The sequence below is a fragment of the Lathamus discolor genome, chromosome Z (genome assembly GCF_037157495.1).
Source record: "Lathamus discolor isolate bLatDis1 chromosome Z, bLatDis1.hap1, whole genome shotgun sequence".
NCBI lineage: Eukaryota > Metazoa > Chordata > Aves > Psittaciformes > Psittacidae > Lathamus > Lathamus discolor.
In genome coordinates this window covers 60,175,244-60,196,512 of record NC_088909.1, presented here as the reverse complement: position 1 = coordinate 60,196,512, position 21,269 = coordinate 60,175,244, and the positions used below count along the sequence as shown (strand labels likewise).

Sequence of the window (21,269 nt, the reverse complement as noted above, 5' to 3'; positions counted from 1 at the left end):
ATACTGGCTTTAATAACCAGCTGGCAAAAACCAGTATTTAATCCATCACAACTGGCAGACCCCAGCACCTCTACTGCCAACTAGTGATTTACATGTCAAGTGTTCTCCCACTCCACTGTCCCTACTAGGGAAGGAAAGCAGAGTCTAAACATGTCCTGAAAAGTTGTCTCTTCAGATGTCAGTCTTCTGCTTGTCTCCTTGCACAAGACAGATCTGGAAGAGGGCAGTTTGTAGTCTGTTTGCAAATGAACCTCAAAGGATATTCAAAAAGCTTTAAAGGGCCACTGGAAAGCCTCCATGTGGATGGAATGCCTTTTTGGCATGACTGAAAAGCTCTGCATGCTGGATATACACTCAAGAATGGTGCACATGATTTTATTAAGAACTTGGTAATGATATAGATTTGCCACTTAAACATTACAACTACCCATAGAAAAGTGTTGCCTGTATCTTTTAAACACCATGTAAATAAAACAAATTTATTTTTAAAACAGGATAAGCTGCTATAAAAATGGTGCACAGTCAAGTAATACAAAAATACAAAATTTGATTCCAACTGCAGTTCTAGTTGCAATTACAGAGAAAAACCCCCACCCAGGACTTCCAGTGAGCAGAGAACACAAGCTTGTGGAACTGGTCATAGCAGAAATTTGTTGTCAAAATGAGCAAAATTCAAGGCTTCAATCAAAGCACCTTCAATAATTTCCAAACAAGATGGAAATTAGTTTCTCTGGAAGCAACTGGATATATGATAAATCTCTTGGCCTTGCAATTCAGTTTCTAAGGTTCATCTAAGCCAGCTTGTAAATTTCTGTTGCTAACCCCCATTGATAAACACAAACATCGGTATTCAGTGCCACTGCTGTCTTATACATTGGTGCAGCAAGAATGTCTCCTCTCCACGAACTTAAGGCTGCTGAAGTGCTTCTTCTAGATAGCCTGATCTCTAAGTTGACTGGCCTCTCCCATAGTCCAGTCTGAAACCCCAGGTTGAAGCCTATAGGCCAGTTAGCGCTTACATGGATGAGTTACTTACAACTTTCTCCTGATGTCAGTGGAGCTACCAATTTGGTTTACTTAACTAAGTGTCTAAGAGCTTGCAGGATTGGATAATTCTGTCTCCATGCCTCCCCAGCAGCTATCATTTCTAAATGTATTTTTACTTTCATGTAGTTTGGGTTCTGTGGTATGAAAAGAGTAAACCCTTTTAACTGGATTACCGAAAGGAAACTAAAGAAATTTATCAAATGATTCATAGAAGCAGGAGTAAAATATTTCACTGTTGCCAAAAGGTAAGAGCACTGGTTAGCTACATGATACCGTATATTTTTTTAAACCTTCGGCAGCAATTTAAAAGTCTGATCCTCTGAAAGGAAGCACAGATAACTGCTTACTTATTAAACTTTTTAAGACGAGTTGTGCACGTCTCTAGCTAGACATACCACTCCACTCTATTGCAAACCTTCTGTAGAAGGGCTTTTCTCTTCCAAAAGATTTTCTTGAATGGAGTGATCAAACCATCGAGGCATTATTCATTTGTACAGAGCTCGTATTTAGTGCAATAAGTTTAAAAATTCTGCTCTGAAATATTAATTTTACATTAACAAAAATAGTTTTCTTAAAAAAATTGTAACAAAAGGAGTTTACAGCATAGACAGAATCATGAATTCTTAGCAAATACACTTCTAAGCATTTACCATTACAGTATGCCAAACAATTTAATATTAACATTTGTATCTGGTGAGCTTCCAGACTGAAAAGAAATATAAGTATCTAATAATAATAAAAAAGCATGTTCTTTTGTTATTATTTGATAACTTTAGATAACTATCCTGGCAGTTACACTTCCAAAGAAATGTTTCTCTGCCCTTTCCTGTTTTAGCCACCCGCTACAGTACATACAAATATGGATGAAATGACAGGTAAGGAACAGTCCCTTCCTCCTCCCAGAGCTCTCCAGCATTGAATGAAATGAAGCATACAGTACTTTTTTGTACAGGTGTAAAGTACATTTCTCTTTCCATCCTCAGCATCTTTATCTCTAGTCATGAATTAATCATGAGTATGACTAAGACTGAGCTTTAACAATGTTATTTCAGTTGTTTCATATGGAGAATTCATACCCTTCAAAGGAGCACTGCTGAAGTGTGAAGAAGGCTACTGAACTCAAGGGGAGGATAGAGAGCAATGGGTATGAGGGGTAAGTAGAGTAAAACAGGAAGTTAATTGCATATAAAAATTATCTGTCCCCATTTTGTAGTTTCTGTTTAATAGGAGATGCAAGGGCTCCCACACACCTGAATACCTGAGGAGTTGGTTATTGTGATATCTGATACTGATAAAACAAAACTATGCCCAGCCAGGGCTGAAAAGTAAAATGACTGCTTGCAAACCTGCTCAAATTTAATGAACTCTCACAGAAACCACCTCCTGAAAAACTAAATTTGAGACTTTTCTTCATTTGAAGGTTTCCCTTGCATATAACTGTCCTGACTTTAATGCAGATTTAAACAAACTAAGCACGTAAAACTCTCACCACATTAGCAGTGTCATGGGAAATCTGTCTCTACACCAGTTATCATTCCAGATTATCTTTACAATGATACCTCCTCCAGATTGTAAAATATCAGGCAGATAAGAATCAACATTTCCATGACCACAATGAATAATTAAAAAAAATGGAACAATGATAAAGCTGCTTGTAAAAGCCACCCGTATGAAAAGAGTACATGTTTCACAAAAATAATTGTTAAAAAAAGTATTAAATCCCTGTTCCTTTTCTCTGCTTTTGGCTGTTTATTTTTATATATATATATATATATATATATGCATGTATATATGTATATATATACTGTTTTGGAATGTCAATGGGTTCCAATATGGCTGGCTAGTTTCAAGATGAACTTGCTCCAGAGGCCTAGAAAACAAAGTCATACAGTACAGTCTTAGACAAATGCCAAAGGACAAGGAGAAACTGAGTCAAAGGGGTCACTGGAAATGACAAAGAAAGAAAAGTGAAACGTTGTTTTTTTTCTTGTGCCTTGATACAAGAATAGAAAGTCCCAGTATTTAGGGCATTTCATTTTTAGAACTAATTGTCATGTCTAAGAAATATCTGCATTTCAAGGAGACTGAAGCAAAACAGAAAAGACTATTTCTAAAAAAAGAAGAAAAAAAAAAAAAAAAGAAGAAAAATAAATCTAATTTTCACATACCGAATTTGGGGACTACTAGCACAGAACAGAATTATGAGTGACCCTATCCCAGATGTAACTGAGGCCTTTCCCAATGACTTGGGGAAAGGTATAAGAAATGAAGGTAACTGTTGTGTCCTGTCCTTGTCAGAAAGTGAGATCCTAGTATTTCAGAAACTGATCAGCTGGAGCTGAATGCCCGAAAATGGAAGACCATTTGAGAGAACACGGCGCAATCAGTTCCAAATGAGACAATCACATGAGCAGCAAAACTGGGAGTAATTCAGCAGGTGACACTCAGGGTGAGCCCCAAGGGCTCAGCATCTTCGCCAGCAGTCCTTGCATGACTTCGGGACAGTGCCAGGCTCAAGCACCTAGAGTCATGTTCATAAAAGAACAAGACCATCTTTGACTTGCAAGTACTTGGTTTGCCCTTTTACAAGCAGGGGCACAGTGAATAGGCTTTAACATACAAGCTTTAGGCAGTCAAGTAAAAAGGGCTAAGTTGCAATCTGTGCTAGCACTGATAACAGCGTAAGTGTAAAACCACTTACGGTAAATCAGTTGTTTGAATTAGAACTTAACATAACAAACTTTTGGACTGAGATATTGTCTGCATGTGACTAGAGGGTTTGCACACCCAATCCTCAATTTGAATGGTGTCTTTACAGCATTTAGATCACTCTGAAAACACCAACATTAGTGTCTGTTTGAACAGCTAGAATTACTCCCAGAATAAAACAGTAAATGAGCATAGAATTAGTTTTTTTAGATGTATAAACACAGCAGCAATTAGGCATAAGCAAATCTAGAAATTGGTATAATGAAATAGCAACACACGCAAAGCTACACATCTATCCATTTTACACCAGGAACCCATTCCAGCTTGCTCGAAAAGTGCTCATGCGACATGGCTTCATGTACATCATTGAAAAAAACTCTACTGTTAGCATACACTTATTTAGATTCCCTTAGGTTAAAAAATTGTCCCATGGTAAGGAACTGAGTCAGGTCCCAAATACTCTGAGAAAGTATGATGGAACAAAATTTTATTTCACAAAGTAGTACTGCACGATGATAACTCATACCTTGCCCAGCCTGGCTCTCCATCATATGTTCTCACTTCTCCACCTTCCAAACTCATCCTCCTATCTGTTATCTGTACCATGTATAGCTGTTCCTTAGTCCAGGCTACTCAGACATGCAATGCCTTCCTAACAGGCACACCATAAGTAAAACAGGCTGCAGAAGCATAAATGATGCATTGTTCACTGTCTGTGTATCTGACAGTGTGAGATGGAAAAAGCACACAAGAGACAAGCAACGTAAGTAGTTGGCAATAAAAAACAAACAACTGGGAGAAATGTCATTTCAGCAGGTTGAAAGGAATCACTGTATCCAATTCCATGGCACTGTATAATATATAAAATAATTTGGTGAGAGCTTTAAATGCCTGGTCCTACTTTGCAACAATGGATGCACTCAGTAGTGTTCTTCAGGCTTTTATGGTGGACATAAGATGAACAAAAATTGTTCAGCTCATGGTTGAAAAGATGATTAAATTCAGAATAGCCCAATGAATTCCAGAGCCACCTTATTTTGAGAGTATTTAGCAACTGGGACTGTGTGTGCATGCCACAGAGCATGTGCTACTAATCCTAATGAAATGATGCATTTGTTTCAGAAGACACAGTTCCTTTCATCTTACTTTTACAGGAGATGGTCTCAGCTGTGACAAAAACTCTGCCATCCAGGTGATAGGCAAGCTCACAAACAGAAAAAGCAGAACATCTTGAGTGATACAGAGAACAAAAACTTCTCCTGAAGAAGTGCAGTCAGTAAAGACAAAGAGGGAGAAGAAGTAAAAGTGAAACTCTTGGAGGACCGCCACCTCCTCATCTGCACCTACCATTGGTTTTAGCTCTCTGCCCTCAGCTCCACCTCCCCGACCAGCTTCTTTCATAGATTTCCTACTATTCTCCACAAACTCCTGAAAAACAGTAATGAAGTGAAAACAGTTTTCTTAGAGCAGACTCCAAACATCAAATACCAAGACAAAACTTTAAGATGTAACTGCTCAAAATGTCAACACAACTTGTTCCTCCCATTTCTCTTGTTCAGACATAGTCCACAAAATATCAAAAAGCCTGCCAAATAACCACAAGGGTCTCCCTCATTTAATTCTGGAAGCCAGAGAGGTATATGCCTTGTGTGCTGATAGAACTTTCACATTTACCACAAAATGCTCTTCTTTATGGGGCAGGAAGATAAAGGGTGGTTGTCACAAAAAAAACAACCAACCAAACAAAAAAACCCCACACCCTCCCCCCCCCCCCCCCCCCCAAAAAAAAAGCCCACAGAAAAACCCAAAGATCCCAGTTACTACATCCCATCCTGTTAACTGTGTGTAACGTTAAAACTCCATTAACAGAGGTACTTGGAGACGATTACTTGCAAAGTTTTGTTGATTTCCCCAATTTCCCTCAATTCAAACACTTAAATTTTTCACTGGATCAAAATCACCTGTTCATGAAGATTAGCAAAGATTGTAATTCAATTTTAAGTCTTTTTTTTTTTTTTTTTTTTTTTCCTTAAGGGCAAGCACTCTGTAGCAAATTTCAGCAAACATTAGCTGCTGGTGTTTTGTGCTATCAACTGCTGACTAAAGAAACCCACAATGCTTTTATAAGTTATCTGTGTTATCTTCCAGGACAGCATGCTGCATTTTACTCTTATTCTGTGCTAAAAAGCAACTCATTAGCTACTATACACACTAGATTCTGTAGTGTTTTACCAAAAATTTAATATTAAATTCTTGGCATGGTTTTCTAACAAGTAAACAGAAAAAGAAATTATGCCTAGAATTCAAAAGAATCTTCCTCTGGCCAACACATGAGTGTACATTTTACAGTGACATATTCTATGGTTGACACAAAATACTGGTAGGAAAATTAACTACTCAATAACCAACTGAAAGGCTTGAAAGGCAGGATTTTTACATCTTGGTCTCTAGCTAGAGTGAACAGAGAATAAGATGGAACAAACAAATCAGAACTGAATTGTGCAAAAGGCCTTGATGTAGCAACTAGGCTCCAGGACAGACCATAGAACCTGTTTTTAATGTGTGTGACATACAGTCAAATTCTGATTGCTGTCTATCTGAAGAAGAAAAACTCCAGTGTGGTCACTATCCATGTGTAGGGTAGAATTCTCTCATATTTTTTCTTTTTCATAGCCCAAGAGAGGTCCTTTGCTTTTTGGGAAAGCATAAAACCCAAGCCTTTACCTTGTTTTGCTTCTTTCCATTCTGTACTGTATCATTTAACAAGAAATGATACCCAAGAGTGAGATTCTGTAAGATGACTACCCATCTAGCAGCTAGCGAATAGAAGCCAATACCAGTGATGCCAAGGGAAGGAAGCATTATTACTTACTTATTATTAATTACTTACTATCACACTGCTTGCTGATCAAGCCATGAACAAGACAGCAATGTAACCAGATTAAAAAAAAACCAACAAACAAAACATATTAAAGACAGCTAGTGAGTTCACTTCCCTGTCAAAATACCTATTTTATGGAACCATATCTGTAGATTTAGAGAACAAGGCAAAACTTACCATAAGAACTTTATCCATGTAGAATTCCCTCCCAGGGCTCCCATCATTGTATTTTGTATCGATGGCAAAACATAAGAAAAGGACATCAACAACCATTTCATAAATGGAAAGGAAGCAGTGAGCAACCAGGAATGCAAAGAGGCAGACAATGATGAGTGGCAGCACCCAGATGGTGTAATCTCGTTGGTAATTCAGCAACATGATCCCAGCCAAACCTGTACTGCAGACAATCAGGACCTGAAAAGGAAAACAGTAGACAAACCTAATGGTAGAAGACTTTTGACATTTTTAGTTTGCTTTGATACTGTTTGGTGTTTTTTTTTTTTTTTACCTGTGTGCTTATTGCTTTGCAAAGGATTGATTTTTCTTGATTTTCTCTGTCTCATCTGCATACAGGGGAAGGTAGATCAGAACTCACATGAGGCACTTCACGTAACAGTCTCCACAGAACTATATTGTGTGTGAGACCCTAACAGACTGCTATTTCACTGGGTACCAGCTTGGTCTTTGGGAATAATAAAAGGACTAATACAATTGTTGTGGTAACACAACATTTTGAACATTTCAGAACCTAGTATTATGAACTGTAGAACAGGTGAGCTTTACTGTATTATGAAAATACCAAGTTGAACTGGTAGAGAAGGAACATGATAGAAGAGACAGGCTGTCAGCCTAGCACTGTTTTAGCTGACACTAATTTTTATATGCTGCACTGTTCATTTTAACATTTCTGCTACCTGTGCATTTCTCTAATAATTTGAAAGACATCTTTTCATGAAGATGTTTTCTAACACCTTTCAGACCCCTCCATAAAACCATGTTATGTAATTTCATTACCTCCCAAGCACCTATGCCTTCATTATGTGTTTACTGCTTCTCACATCTTATTGGCTTAATTACTAGATTAAAAGATCAGACTACTGTACTCTGACTTAAAAAAGTAGAGGAACATAATAAGGAAGACAGCTGAGCCCAACCAGTGTCTGAATGCTTATGCATTTGAGTGGATTGGTATTAATTTTTTTCAGTAAATGACACAACATCATTCAAAGGATAGGAATAATTCACTGGATTAACTTCCATAAAGTATATCTCCAACAGCTGGAGACCCAAGAATGTGACTGACCAGAGCAATTATTCTAGTCTCCTTTTAATTCTCTGAGTACAGTGCATGCCAAAACCAGGAATTTTAATGCATGTTGCATTTGAGGCGCAAGCCATTGCTAAGGAAAGCTTACTAATATTTAGGTCTGTAACAACTCTATACAGCAGACATACATACCTTTCCTAGAAACAGCATAAAATCCCCAACTGTGTTTATGGCAGCCACTCGCAAAGCATTCTCCACTAGAATAACAAAGGCATCCTTTGCTGAGGTGCAGAAGTTGGTGCTATTGATAGCTGTGGCTGTATATGCATTCTGGGAAAAGGAGACTGAAGATTAGATTGAAGATTTACTCATGAAATGATCAGATATTTCAGATGGGAGGGTGGTGGGAGAAGATACGGCTTCTAAGTCACATAGGTTGTAAGAGGTTAATGAACAAAGATTCCCTTGACAGTTGTTGAACCAAACAGTATGTACCAGCTGACAGGAGACAAGGTAGAAGATTACTATACTTCTCCTCCCTTGCTCATCATTTATGCATTAACAAAGTTTATTCCAAAAAACTAATTAAACCGAATTTGCAATTTCTCTGCAGGAGGAGGTGAGCAGTGGCTTAACTACAGAAATTAAGTAGTTAGAAAAATTTTCTGGAAATACAAGAGTTTGGGAGTCATACAAGTCCACCAAGATAATTTCTAGATACTTCACTCGACAGCATTCAAGGTTAGCCAGGACAATTTTAAGTTTTTAAATACTTTCTTCTGATTTTATTTTTTATATTTCCACAAGCAAAAAAGTGAACAGTGGGAAAAGATATTAGATATATTTTTAGATATACTTCACAGAGGTGGAACCACAGGCCAGTAAAACCTCTTTTACAAAGGCGTCTGACCAGCCAGTGTGTTGCAACTTGTGACTCTTTCCACTTTGTAAATTATAATGACAATTTGATGTTACATACAGGTTTTCAATTCTGTGAGCCTTAAATATTACACCTAGAAAAGCTTCCTTCCCTTTCACAGCAAACGTATTTTTTGAAACTCTTATGTAGTTTGACAGGGCTGATATGAAGGGGAGCATCTCCAGCCACTAAACAAATTGCCACAAGGTTGAGATACTGTGTTCACAAAGCCGAATACTGCCTATTTTTCACCTTTGCAATGTAAACAAGGACTAATGGAGTGATTTGAAGTGTAATTTCAGTAATGGAGACAAGACTGAGCTACCATAAATCAAGTTCAGTTCCCTAGTACAGTACATTATGTTTTAGCCTCAAGACAGCATGCTCAGAATATATCTGTATACTAGTAGCCCTTAGATAAACTTTTAATACTAAAAAGCTTACCTGATTTAAGTAGGTCAGGCACTTTTCTAGACACCAAAGGCAGCAGATGCAGGCTTTAAGCATACAGCGAGCACAAGCATTTTCCTAGGAAGCACAAAATGTGGGAAAACAAGAAAACCAACAGACCTTAAGCAAACAATAATCCTTTGTGTTTCAGTAATTGATAGGTTGGCAATTTAAGCAGTCCCTCTCAGTTCCACAGTCCTTTAAAGACCAGATATTCACGGAATCATAGAATGCTTTGGGTTGGAAGGAACCTTAAAAGCTCATCTTGTTCTAACCCATCTGCCATGGGCCAGGTTGCTCCAAGCCCTATCCAACCTGGCCTTCAACACTACCAGGGATGGGGCAGCCACAACTTCACTGGGAAGCCTGTTCCACTGCCTCACCACACTCATAGTGAAAAATTTCTTCCCTTCCATCCTCCCACACAGATTAAGTAAATGTGCAAAAAACATCAGGCCTTGAGTTTCCATAAGAAAATGTAATCTATTTCTCTTACTTTTCCTTTGAGTTGTGTATGAATATACATAAGGATCATTCGTGGTATCTTCACTAGCGTGATAATGAAAGACCCCTTTGCTACTGTTCCTAGGTGGTAACAAACAAGGCGATTAACAGATGCCAGAATAGGAGTAAATGGCAGATTCCTTTTCTCCCTGTTGAGAAAACGAATAAAGTAGAATGATCAGTATGTATGCAACATCATCCAGAAGTGCTACAAATTCTCAGTAAGTAACATGTAAAACGAGTGTGTTATATTAGGTTTCAGGATATATTGTTCACTCCACACTGTCAGTCTGTGCTAAGTCACAGTTTTGGCTCTAATGCACTAACAGGAATAGGAAAAGGAATCAGTATGTCTTAAGGGCAGGCTTCCTAGCAGCTGGCTGCACTACTGCTATTGCCAACTAGCAGTTCCTATGAAACTACATTTGATGGCGTGCAATTCAAAATCTTCAAAAACCAGTGAGAAACAATGCTATTTTTTTTTTTCAGTGGGACTACTGATAAACTAGTCTTCCCCTTCTGTTCTGTTGGAGATCTCTGTGGAGACTTTGGAGATGATATTACTATCTTTATTTATTAGGTAAATCCTTCTCTCTGATGCTTTGCATTTCTGATTTAGCTATTATATCCTCGGGGACCCAAGTATTAAGCCTTAAAACAAGCTATTTTACTGCAGTGTGGCTAGAATATTTTTAAGCTGTCAGATGAATACTCACATTCACAGGTTTTAAGCAACTCCCTCTTAAAGTTTTTACTTATATTTCCTACCAAGGAAGCCACTTCCGTTTCTTTCAAAGAACAGCTCTATTCGACATTTAAAGAATGTGTCTTCTTTATTAGAAATACAAACATAATTACAAGCATATTAAAGGAACAAGTGCTAACATTTCTGTGTTTTCTTCCAATTAACTTTTAAAGCTTAGGTGGGAGAAACCAAATTCTATTTCCTCTTGGGCAAAATCACATAAATGGTCTGAGTCTCACACCCAGACAACCCAACTACTTCCTCCTTTTGAGGCAAATATAATTGAGGGAAGAGTCTGTAATGCAGAACATCTTGATGTTTGTTATTGTCTGAGTTGAGAGGAATCATCTAGCTAAGGTGAATGAAGAGATGACGTGTGAATTTTATATCACATTTTGTGAATTAACATCACATTTTATATGTGAATGACACCTATAAAACATTTCTCCATGGATAAATTAATCTCATTTGCTGTGGAAAGGTGCTAATATGCAAAATAATGGGGAGGTCCAAATTAATGCTCTTTCTTTTCTTACTAAGTCACTTTTCAGATCGGAATTATGTCTTAAAAAGCACCAAAGGATAACAGTAGGAAGAAATGGGTATTTACTAACTTAAAATAAAATTCCTCTTATGGAATGACAGGATACAGTTAAAAAGAATTCACACTCAGGTGACAGAAAACATGTAAACTTACCAAATAAGTGTATACACTGCTAAGCAATTTCAGATTCGATTCAGATTCTATTTCAGAATGAAATTATCCTCTCTTTTCTGTATTTTCCTAGTTCTTTACTCAATCTAGTTTAATTATTCATGAGATTACATCCCTGTAACATCTTGTAATAACTTCATAGAGGTATTTCATTGGTATACTGGAGGACTTCATCATTAATAAAATAACAGAATTTCTGTCAGCACAAAAAATTAATTCCTTGCCTTTGATATTGTTGTGAAGACTAGGGCAGATAAGGAGTCAAATGTAATTCATATAACAGCCACAATTAAAAGGACGAACCAATTAAACATTTGTTATAGGACTCATGCATTTGAAAAATATCTGTATGCATTATTTAAAACCCCATTATTTTAAATACCAGACGCTTAAAAGCAAATAGCATGAAATAAGAGGGTGGTTGCTGGGTATCATTAGAAATTTTTGCATACAATATTCTCCATACGAAAAGCTAAAAACATATATGAAAAACCACTAGCTAAACTACACGTGTATTTGGGCTACTAATGCATTCTTAGGGATAACATCTTGGTTTTCCTTAAGTAAACCACCATTGCTAACTATTTTGTCAACATACTCTACTCATGCTGCTCTTTATCCAGCGGATTTGTATTTATACTGTTTGGAAAAGACTTTGAGAATATAAAAAAACCCCAAAACTTATCTAGTTCCTAAACAATAATGGGGGGGGGGGGGGAGGGGGCAGGGTTTGGGCTTGGGTTGTTTTTCTTCTAAAGAAATGTAATATGAACTATGAATATCTAGGCTGACATGTGGAGAAGCTTCATTGAACCATACTTTTATAAAACAGGTATTAATGTACTTGCTTCTTTCTTGCCAAAAGTATTTCCATAATACTTCGTATCACTTAAGTACCATTTATTCTCATGAAATACTAACACAGCATCAGATACCACTTTTTTTCCTGAAAAAAATCAGTCCTAAATGACTCAAATCAGATCTTTTCATTTCTTTACAAGGGACTAAAACCCCAAAGCTAAATTTGCTATTCTAAAACCAGTTTTTTAACCTCTGTGAAGAAAAATTCTTGTGCATGAAGTCTGGTAAAACCATTGCTTAATAATTAGCATTGCCTTCTGAAACAGCTAGCAGATACATGCAGAACAGCCAGCATAAAGTATGCCTTGCTACACAATTTAGTACCCAAATACAGCAATAAAATGTAGAACTTTAATGCACGTTATTTTGTATCACTTTTTATTTGTACATGATCTTGTCAGAATCTACATGTAAATGATGACTATAATAAGACCTTAAGAAACCTTCTGTACGAAAGATTAATGAGGTACTGTAAATTTAAAAGGGCACTGGTTTGCAATTCAAATAATAATCAATTGCTTTCAATGTGTTTTTAATCTTTACTGAGCTTATCAGCAATAATTATTAGCATCACAGATGACCTTCCAGGTGCATCCTGCTTTGTAACCATCCATGTCCATACAATGTTCACATGTTACAAGGCAAACAAGACTTCAAGTCCAAAATATCAAGAATACCATCTCTAACCAACAAACCAAATTATTACGCAACTTGATATGATTTTAAAGAGTCAATAAAATTCAACTGCTCCCCACCTTTCAGGATGGAAACAAGTATTCTCCCCAAAAGCTCTATCCCTCATTCTTCCTGACAAATCAATTTCTAGGCTACTCACAGTAGACTTAAGTTGTCCTTACCTTGTAAAGTAATATGTTACAACAGCCCCTGCTACCGTCATCTGCTGACACGCTAGGATAAACTCGCTGATCCAGATGAGTCCCACTAAATGGTACCACCACATGTATTTCAAAGGACCTACCATTCTAAATTCAACAAATCCTTCTTCATTTGGGACAGGACTACCTAGAAATAAATGAGGGTAAAAAACAAAATGGTGCTTACATCAACAAAGAAGGAAGCATATGGCATTAGCAGTTCATAACTGGCTACAGCAGAACCCATTTAGCTTCTACTATTAGCTCTAAATGTCATGTTTAGGAGGACTGTTCATTAGAAAGGTACGGCTTTTGAGACAATCAATATAATGGCATTTGAAAAAGGCACTACAAAAATATTCTGAGCATACTCAAAATCCCACACTTTTTCTAATTTTAGCCACATGGTAAAAATTTCCAAAACTAACCACCCTTATGCAGCAAAAATTCTCTATAAACATAGTAAAAGCCTGCTTCAGTCATTCCTAATTTCAGTCTGCTGCTCTGTTGGTAATATTCATGCAGTAAGAATCAAAATTAAACTTCATAGCTCCTTACATCTACATGTCAAAATAAACAATCACTTTTTGTTTCCCTTATGGTCTTTGTTCATATATTTCAACAATATTTGTAGCTTTAAAGGTATTCGCAGACATAAGGAGCAGCTTTAGAGAGTCTAAATATATGATTTCATACACTGACTGAGAGCAGTCCTGGAGAGTAAGACAAAGGATTTTGGTTGGTGAGAAGTTCAACATGACCTGGCAGTGTGTGCTTGCAAGCCCAACCAACCGTATCCCAGGCTGCACCAAAAGAAGCGTGACCAGCAAGTCAAAGGAGGTGATTCCCTCCCTCTACTCCACTCTCATGAGACGCCCCCCTGCAGTACTGCATTACCTCTGGGGGCCCCAATGTAAGAAGGATGCGCACCTGTTGGAGCGAGTCCAGAGGAGGCCATGAAGATGCTTAGACAAGCACCTGTCCTACAGAGACAGGCTGAGAGGGTTGGGGTTGTTCAGCCTGGACTCTTTGTCTAATCTGAATAGCAGTATGATGCACTAGACTGACAGCACATATTAGAACCCTCCTAGCATAAGCTCTAGTTTAGTATGCTAACCCACATTGAAATGTTTCATCTTATACAACAGTTACGTGAACAGCTGATGAGGTTCAGAAAAATACTGGAAGTAACATCATGTTATGTCAACTGTAAAACACTTACCTTGAACACCATTGTTTTGACTTAGCATTGATAGCACCTTCTCCACCTTCTTAGCTATGCTTTTGCGCTTATATAAAAAAAATTGCATTTTCTTGTGAATAACTTGAACTATTGAAATAATGTTTGTTTTAATGAACAAGTTCTTCCTAAGTGTAGGCTTCTTTTTAAGTTTTCCTCGTTTGGATTGAAAAGATCTGTACCTACTTGCACAAAGATTTTGTTCAACTGGTATCAGTGAAGATCCTGAGTGCACATAAAGCTAAAGGCATACATTAGTCTTTGCAGAAACAAGGCAAATTAAAGAGTTCTGTCAGTAAAATACAATATCAGCTTAAATTCTGCTACAAATTTAGTCCCTGTGCAGTGGTCTTTAACTCACAGAGTGAAGCATGGAACTGAGACTTAACTCACTTTCAGAGGCAAACATTTTCTGCACATAGCACAGCATGTAACGAAAATTAAAAATTTCAACAGTAATGAGAATGAGAACAAGAACACATGAATTCTATTACCTCCATCCCTTGCTAAGTGGCTATGAAATAAAAAAAATACTTACCTTACATTACCCTGAAATAGTTCTGTGACTTGAAACACTGCTACTATTGTATTGGCAGTAAACAATAAACTTAAAAATTTTAAGTTTTTAGTAATGAATGATGGTATCTACTGCCGACAACTTATTGTAAAATAACATAGTCATCTCCCATTTTAAAAAGCAGCTGCTAGGTTTCTGTGCTGAAGTAACTAAGATTAGGACCTACAGAATCAATTTTAGAAGTTCTTGTCAGTCTCTGAACACAAAGCTCTCATGTTCTATGCTCTACACAGCAGGCAGAAATTGAGAGTATGGTGGCTGCTCTCAGAATACAAACAGCAGAAAATCTCCCTAATAGTCCTGGAAAATGCAGGAATAATACTGGACACCTAAGTTATGAACAACTGAAAACTACTTCTGGTATATTTACATTTTGGGAGACTGTGCAACAGCCCTTTCATTACTATGTCTTCATCTGTATGAGTAGTGACTACAATACAATAGCTTATGAAATCAGCTGCAAGATTAGGCTGGTTTTAACCTGATTATGTAAAATTAGAGGGAATTATTTTTAAAAAAATAATTGATATACCCTTCTTATTAATGGAGTTTTCCAGTTTGCAACATGCCAACTTGCGTCAAATCAAAAAGCCATCCTAAGGCACAAAGTGACATACTGGGAATGCAGACTCAAACACACAACTTTCTCAAAACAAGTCATTTTGATTTGAGAAGATTTTGAAGTCATCGAAACAGACAAAAACAGAAGCACAGTATGGGTTTTGGGATTGTTTTCCTAGAGATTCACACACACTTTTTAACCAACTCTGCCTGAAACCATACAAAAATGGAGTGGAATTTATTTAAAATAAGTCTGGTAGCTGCTTACCTGTAGTACCAAGGAAAAGCAGGACTGTGATCCAGTACGTCCAGAAGAGGATAAGCACAAAGAATGTCCAAAACGGCTGGAAGACTAGCAGCGGCAGGTGAATGAAGACCTTGCCAGCCACATGGAACAAGGCAATGGTGAGAGCTACTCGTTTACGCATAACTAACATTATCAAGAACAAGATAACCTAGAGGGAGAAGTTTCAAAATCACATTTTAGAGAACTGAAAAATAAGTAAGCTATCATTTCGCACAGCTAGGATATTCAAACGCAGCAAATTAACACATGCTCTATCTATAGAATCACAAGATGAAAATGTAAAATCTGTATCAGCTTCTTCTGGTGAGAAATTATTTTCCAACTTACACTTTTGCAGAATGCCAATCTCATAATTATGTATTTGGAATCATCATCAGACTCAAGCTGATTAGATTAGACCAGATTCCATCCTCAGTTCTTCTATAAACCAATGAACTCAGCAAGATGCAATGAATAATACAATTTAACATTTATATTTGAGCATGGTGTGGTGGTCTTGTCATATAAGTTAGTTAAACATTGTCGACTTTTAGTAGTAAAGTCAGTGACTCTGAAACAAAAAGCAAGGCCTAAAGAAGATAAATTGGTTCTATAACCAGTTTTTCAGCTCACAATGTTGTTTCTGTTAATGAAAAAAGTTTGGGAACAACCAATTTCAGAAGTAGGAATGGTTAAAGGACTTTAAAATAAACTGAAATGTCTAAGTACCCCTGAATGGGGAACCTAAGAGAAATCTTGTAAGTGAAATTGGATTGGGAGTCCAATATTGTAGCTATTCTTGGAAGTCCCTGTGGACATTTTGTGGTAGAGGAAAGTAGCTGCAGGGTTTGAAAATCTCTCCTGACTCAAAACCAGGTATTAAAGAACAATGCCTGGAAGTAAAAAGCAGACAAACAAACAAACCCACTGCAACAGAGCTTGGAGTAGAAATAAGCTCTTAAAAAATGTGTGCAACATAAGACTTTCACCTGAATAAAAAAGCAAGAGACCACCAGAACAATAAAATAATACAGTCATTAGCAAAACATACCGTGAAGACTGTAGCTGCAATGGCATAGATCAGGAGAGCCTGAAGATTGTCTTTGGCTATTTGAGTCTCAACTGCACTGGCAGATATTCGCTCCTTAGCATACAGCCACCACAGGACTCCTGTACCGCCTATGTTTTAGAGAAAAAAAATGACAGGGTAAATGAAAGATGCTCCTTTTGTGTGACACTGTCAAACTACCTAGCAGCAAACGAACTAAACAGTTTCTTCTTTTTAAGTCTAGTCTGGTAAAGAATGCAGGGGCACTGATGTTTAACCCAACAGGAACTTGGAAGGAAGGAGAACTGCTTATTCCTCCTCTGTTGCCCTCTTCTCAAGTGGATATACTCCTTTCCCAGTCTCACCTCACTACGACTACTTAAGAGACTTGCAGCTCTTTGAGTTTTAGGGTGAAGTGCATGAAAGAACTACTTCATGGGGAACCCTAACAAGGGAGATCACACCTTCCATCACACAGGCAACAGAGGAACAAAAATAAAAACAGAGAGTTATCTGGTAGGATATACGTTTATATGTGTATAATAAGATAGGGAGTAAGAATTTAGGAAGGGAAACACAGAGGGGCCTTTGGATTAGTGTGCAAAATAACAAAAGGAACAAAAGGCGTCTACAGCTCCTGGGAAGACTAATCAAGAAAAGAAGGAACAGCCCTGATGCTGAAAATGGCACCTTGGACTACTGACACGTAGCTACCTCTTTATCGGGCAGTGTCTTTTGGGCACTGGAACAAACATCAGTGAAAGGCACAGGAAGCCAGTACAACTTCCTCCTAATCCTGTTACAAAATCCTAAATCTTGTGGCCAGAATATCATTCTCCTATTCTAGCTACCTGTCCAAGATAGAACATTTCTTAAATAGAGGACTCCAGCCCCTCAGAAAGATGAGCTCTCCCCTCTCAGATATATATATATATTTTATTTTTTTTTTCCTCTTTTGAGTATTCTTCTCTGTTCTGTTGTTATTTCTGACTCAGCTGCATAAGCTTATCTAGACATCACAAGTCACTGCTGAAGGTACTCTGCTCAGGTCTGAAATGGAGGATGCTCTTTTGGCATCTCCTAAGCAAACAGTGAATACAAAACAAGCAGTATGTGTCACAATTGGCATGTTCTTATTCAGTTTGTGTAATGGGTGTGATATTTTAGAACAGAACAACAGATGGCAATAAGTTATTCAACTCTTTCACTCAAAGTTTCTAAAGAGAGTGAAAAAAAATCTTTTTTTATTTTTTTTTATTTTTTTTTCAGCTTTTCTGTGGTCACAGATCCTAAGACCAGTAAGCAGAAAAAAACCAAGTGACTCCAAAAAAACATAGATGGTCTGATTTTTTTTTTAGCATTCCTTGCAGTCACAATTGCAAGAATTAAATTGCTAGTGCTTCCTAATATGATTATTCTATTTTCATTCCTTCCCTACAATTATCTCCCCCTACATTTTGGCATAGCTACTGAGTATCAAGAATAGAAAGCTCTAGTTTTACAAGCGCAAAGTTAATGTGATAAAGTAAGGATATTTTCATGCAAGCTATATAATTTTGGATGAGTCAGTGTGTAGCCATTCCGAAGACAGCACAGCTGGTTGTGTTTCATACATGACCTAGATCATGCAGAACTTTCCAAGTCAAATGGAAATACAAGATTTCTATTAGAAATGCTAGAAAAGCATCTTTGCTTCCTCTCCTGAGGAACAGCTCTTAGATACACTTCAGATGACTGAAGGGACTGATCAACAAGACACGGGTGTGTGCACACATCTACATCCCAAGATTCCCTGAGGCTTCATAAATAATAAGTTGCTCTTTGATTCATGCATGCTTAAGTACGCCCAGAGGGTGGGTATGCCATCAGACACACCCAGACTAGCTGCATTGCTGACATGTTCAGAAGCCAGATTAAGATGCAGGAAATTCTTAGGTCTGTGCTACAAGTGCTGTGAGGAATATCCCATATTGCCTATGTAGGCTATAATGAGCTAGGCCAATAGGAAGCTTGCCAGCCAAGCATTGTGTGCACCAAGCCTCTAAGGAGCAGTGTGCTCTCTGGGATAGAACTGCAATTACAAAGGTGGCTTTCTTGCAGGACATATGCAAGCGACTCAATGGAAAGCTGAAGGTAAATGAATGGTCTAAGATCTCTGCAGCATTATAGCTGGCCTGAGGACATGGAGCACAAAGATCAGAACCGGGCACTCAGAAAATGGGAGACAAACAAGACTTACCAAGTGATCCCAGAATGACAAGAATTGTTAAAATCCAGACAAGTACTCTTGAAATGTACCTGATTATAACCATCAAAATCATGGACAACACTGCAAAAGAAGACACGTAAAATAAGCAGGGAAATTACGTCAAGTAGAAATTCCTAATTCTCCCACTGCACTAAGATAACCGCCTTCCATCAGGATTTCTAGACAGATTTTTGAGCCTTACAAACTCACTGCACAGACAGTTAAGTATTTTAGGCACCTCTACAACTTCTGCTTTTATACTGTTGATTAAAACAAAGAAAGCATAAATACATTTACAGGGTACATTAAATACAAGACAGAATGCATACATACAAAGATGTATTTAGACAATGACAAAACAGACAGCAAGATATGATAGTACTCCAAGTCTGGTATGTAAACACACCCCCTGAGGACCAGAGCAGAATCTGCACTCAGGTACACTTGTTAAACAAGTGCAGATAATGTGATGCTGCGTATTTCAAAATGTCATGCCAGTAAAATGTAAAAAAAATTACAACCTTATTTTCAACATTCAAAATAAGCTCATTAACAAGCTTTGTTCATATAGTTTCACTGCCATTCAGGAACTGCATGTTAAAAAGCCCTCTACAATCTCAGCCAACTAAGATTTAGTGAGTGGTGAATGTAAATGCACATACATATTCCTGCATATACATATTTGTGTACAGCAGTTACACTCGAACCTGGCTTTGTGAATCACACAATCTTACCCACTGTTTAAAAAGAAATAAATTCTGTAACCATGAAGGTATGAAAAAATATTTTCTAAGTTAACTGTATGTAAAAGTCTGTACTAACTTCTGACTCTACCCGAACAGTAGCATTGCTAATCAGCCGCTAGCTTTCAGATGCAGAATAGTCTTTCTATCGTTACTATCAATTACTGCTGCTGCCAGAATATAAGAATAAACAACTTTCCAATCATAGTTGACATGATACTCAATGGTCTTTAGTGTTTCTGGGGTGGTTTTTCTGGTTTTTGGTTGGTTGGTTGGTTATTTTTAAATGGGATCTAGCATCTATCTTTGGTGGGTTTTTTTTCATTTGTCTTTTTGTTACCGCAAAGGCAGACTGAAAACAAATAATTTCTTTATCTGGTACAGCTTCACAGTGCTTCTTTCTAAACCACACGCTGCTCATATACATGGCTAGTATCTGAAGCTTCCCATTTTAGGATTTCAAATTTTATACTTAATAGGAGCATAGAGTCATTAATACTTTATATGGGTGAGTAGCATTCCACCTTAATTCACAAGACTTAAAACAGCACTTTGGTGTAGTACAATGTGTCATTCTATAGGCCAGAGGCATCTCGCAACTGTAGAAACGAGTTAGCACCTCTACACTGCTGAGATTTTCAAATGCCTGAAGCTTTTAATTTTGGAAGAAGGAGGTAACATACAATAAAACAAATGAGCACTTAAGCTTTTTGTGTACCCCCAAAAAGTTCTCATGTCCCTGCATAAGTATGTTAAATGAAACAAACTAAAACCCCTACATTCTAGAATATAGTGCTATTGTGCATTTCTCACCCTGTCCTTTTTATTTGGAAATAGCTTATTTGGAGTTGGGTTGGCAGAAAATTAGTATTAGAAATGGGAATAATAAAAATTAGGATAATGGGGATGATCTGTTAACTGCACCAAAACTAATGTTGGCTAACCAATAGCCACACACTGCCTATCTCATAATCAGTGCAAGTGGAATAAAAACAGGAATGCATACATAGACTGCTTCTGAGTAAGTTACACAGCTGTCAAATAAAATTTTTAAAAAGCATTCTGAACAATTTTTTTAAAGGGCTTATTGCTATAATTCATGTTGCTTTCTCATATTGTGGGTAGAGGGTGTTAACAATCTCCTAATGCAGTACTAAGAAATAGCTAGTAATGAGAAAAACAATTACCTAGTGATAACAAGCAAAGTCCCATTATAATCTCTTTGCTGGTCATAACTCCACTAATCAGCCTGTGTAAGACACTACTGTCACTGACAAAGGTGATCAGGGCCTCTGCAAACTTGGCATAGCAGGAAATGTTCACAGGAGCACAGCGATGGAAGAATGGAATAGGTGCACTGGTGACACAAGAAAAAAAAAATCAGAAAAAAAAATTACTCCTACTTAATATAAATGCCACATCAACACACAAATGAAAGGTGAATAGATGCAACCACTCCACCCTCATAACATCATAACCAGAAACCATGTGTTGAATGCACAAGTGCTGCTGGAATGAGGATGATCATAATGAGAAGTGATGCAGTTCTTACAAGTGACCCTGAGAGGCTGGCGTGCACAGTCCAATAGGAAA

General features: G+C 37.5%; 1 protein-coding gene across 3 annotated transcripts in view; it reads right to left on the bottom strand.

Moving 5' to 3' along the window:
* Window positions 1-21,269, bottom strand: part of SLC44A1 (solute carrier family 44 member 1) — a 67,131-nt gene that overhangs the window by 3,697 nt on the left and 42,165 nt on the right. Inside the window, exons 6-16 of one of the 3 annotated variants that reach the window (XM_065661985.1) lie at window positions 20,864-21,033; window positions 18,925-19,014; window positions 16,689-16,816; window positions 15,620-15,806; window positions 12,956-13,121; window positions 9,770-9,926; window positions 9,268-9,351; window positions 8,097-8,234; window positions 6,815-7,051; window positions 5,104-5,184; window positions 360-2,917 (exon numbers count right to left, since the gene is read on the bottom strand). In XM_065661985.1, coding sequence (XP_065518057.1) covers window positions 2,894-2,917; window positions 5,104-5,184; window positions 6,815-7,051; window positions 8,097-8,234; window positions 9,268-9,351; window positions 9,770-9,926; window positions 12,956-13,121; window positions 15,620-15,806; window positions 16,689-16,816; window positions 18,925-19,014; window positions 20,864-21,033 — 1,462 coding nt within the window. In that variant the 3' untranslated portion in view covers window positions 360-2,893. Of the gene's footprint in view, window positions 1-359; window positions 2,918-4,431; window positions 5,185-6,814; window positions 7,052-8,096; window positions 8,235-9,267; window positions 9,352-9,769; window positions 9,927-12,955; window positions 13,122-15,619; window positions 15,807-16,688; window positions 16,817-18,924; window positions 19,015-20,863; window positions 21,034-21,269 lie in introns of those variants that run through there. The other 2 variants (XM_065661984.1, XM_065661983.1) reach the window with 2 other exon arrangements.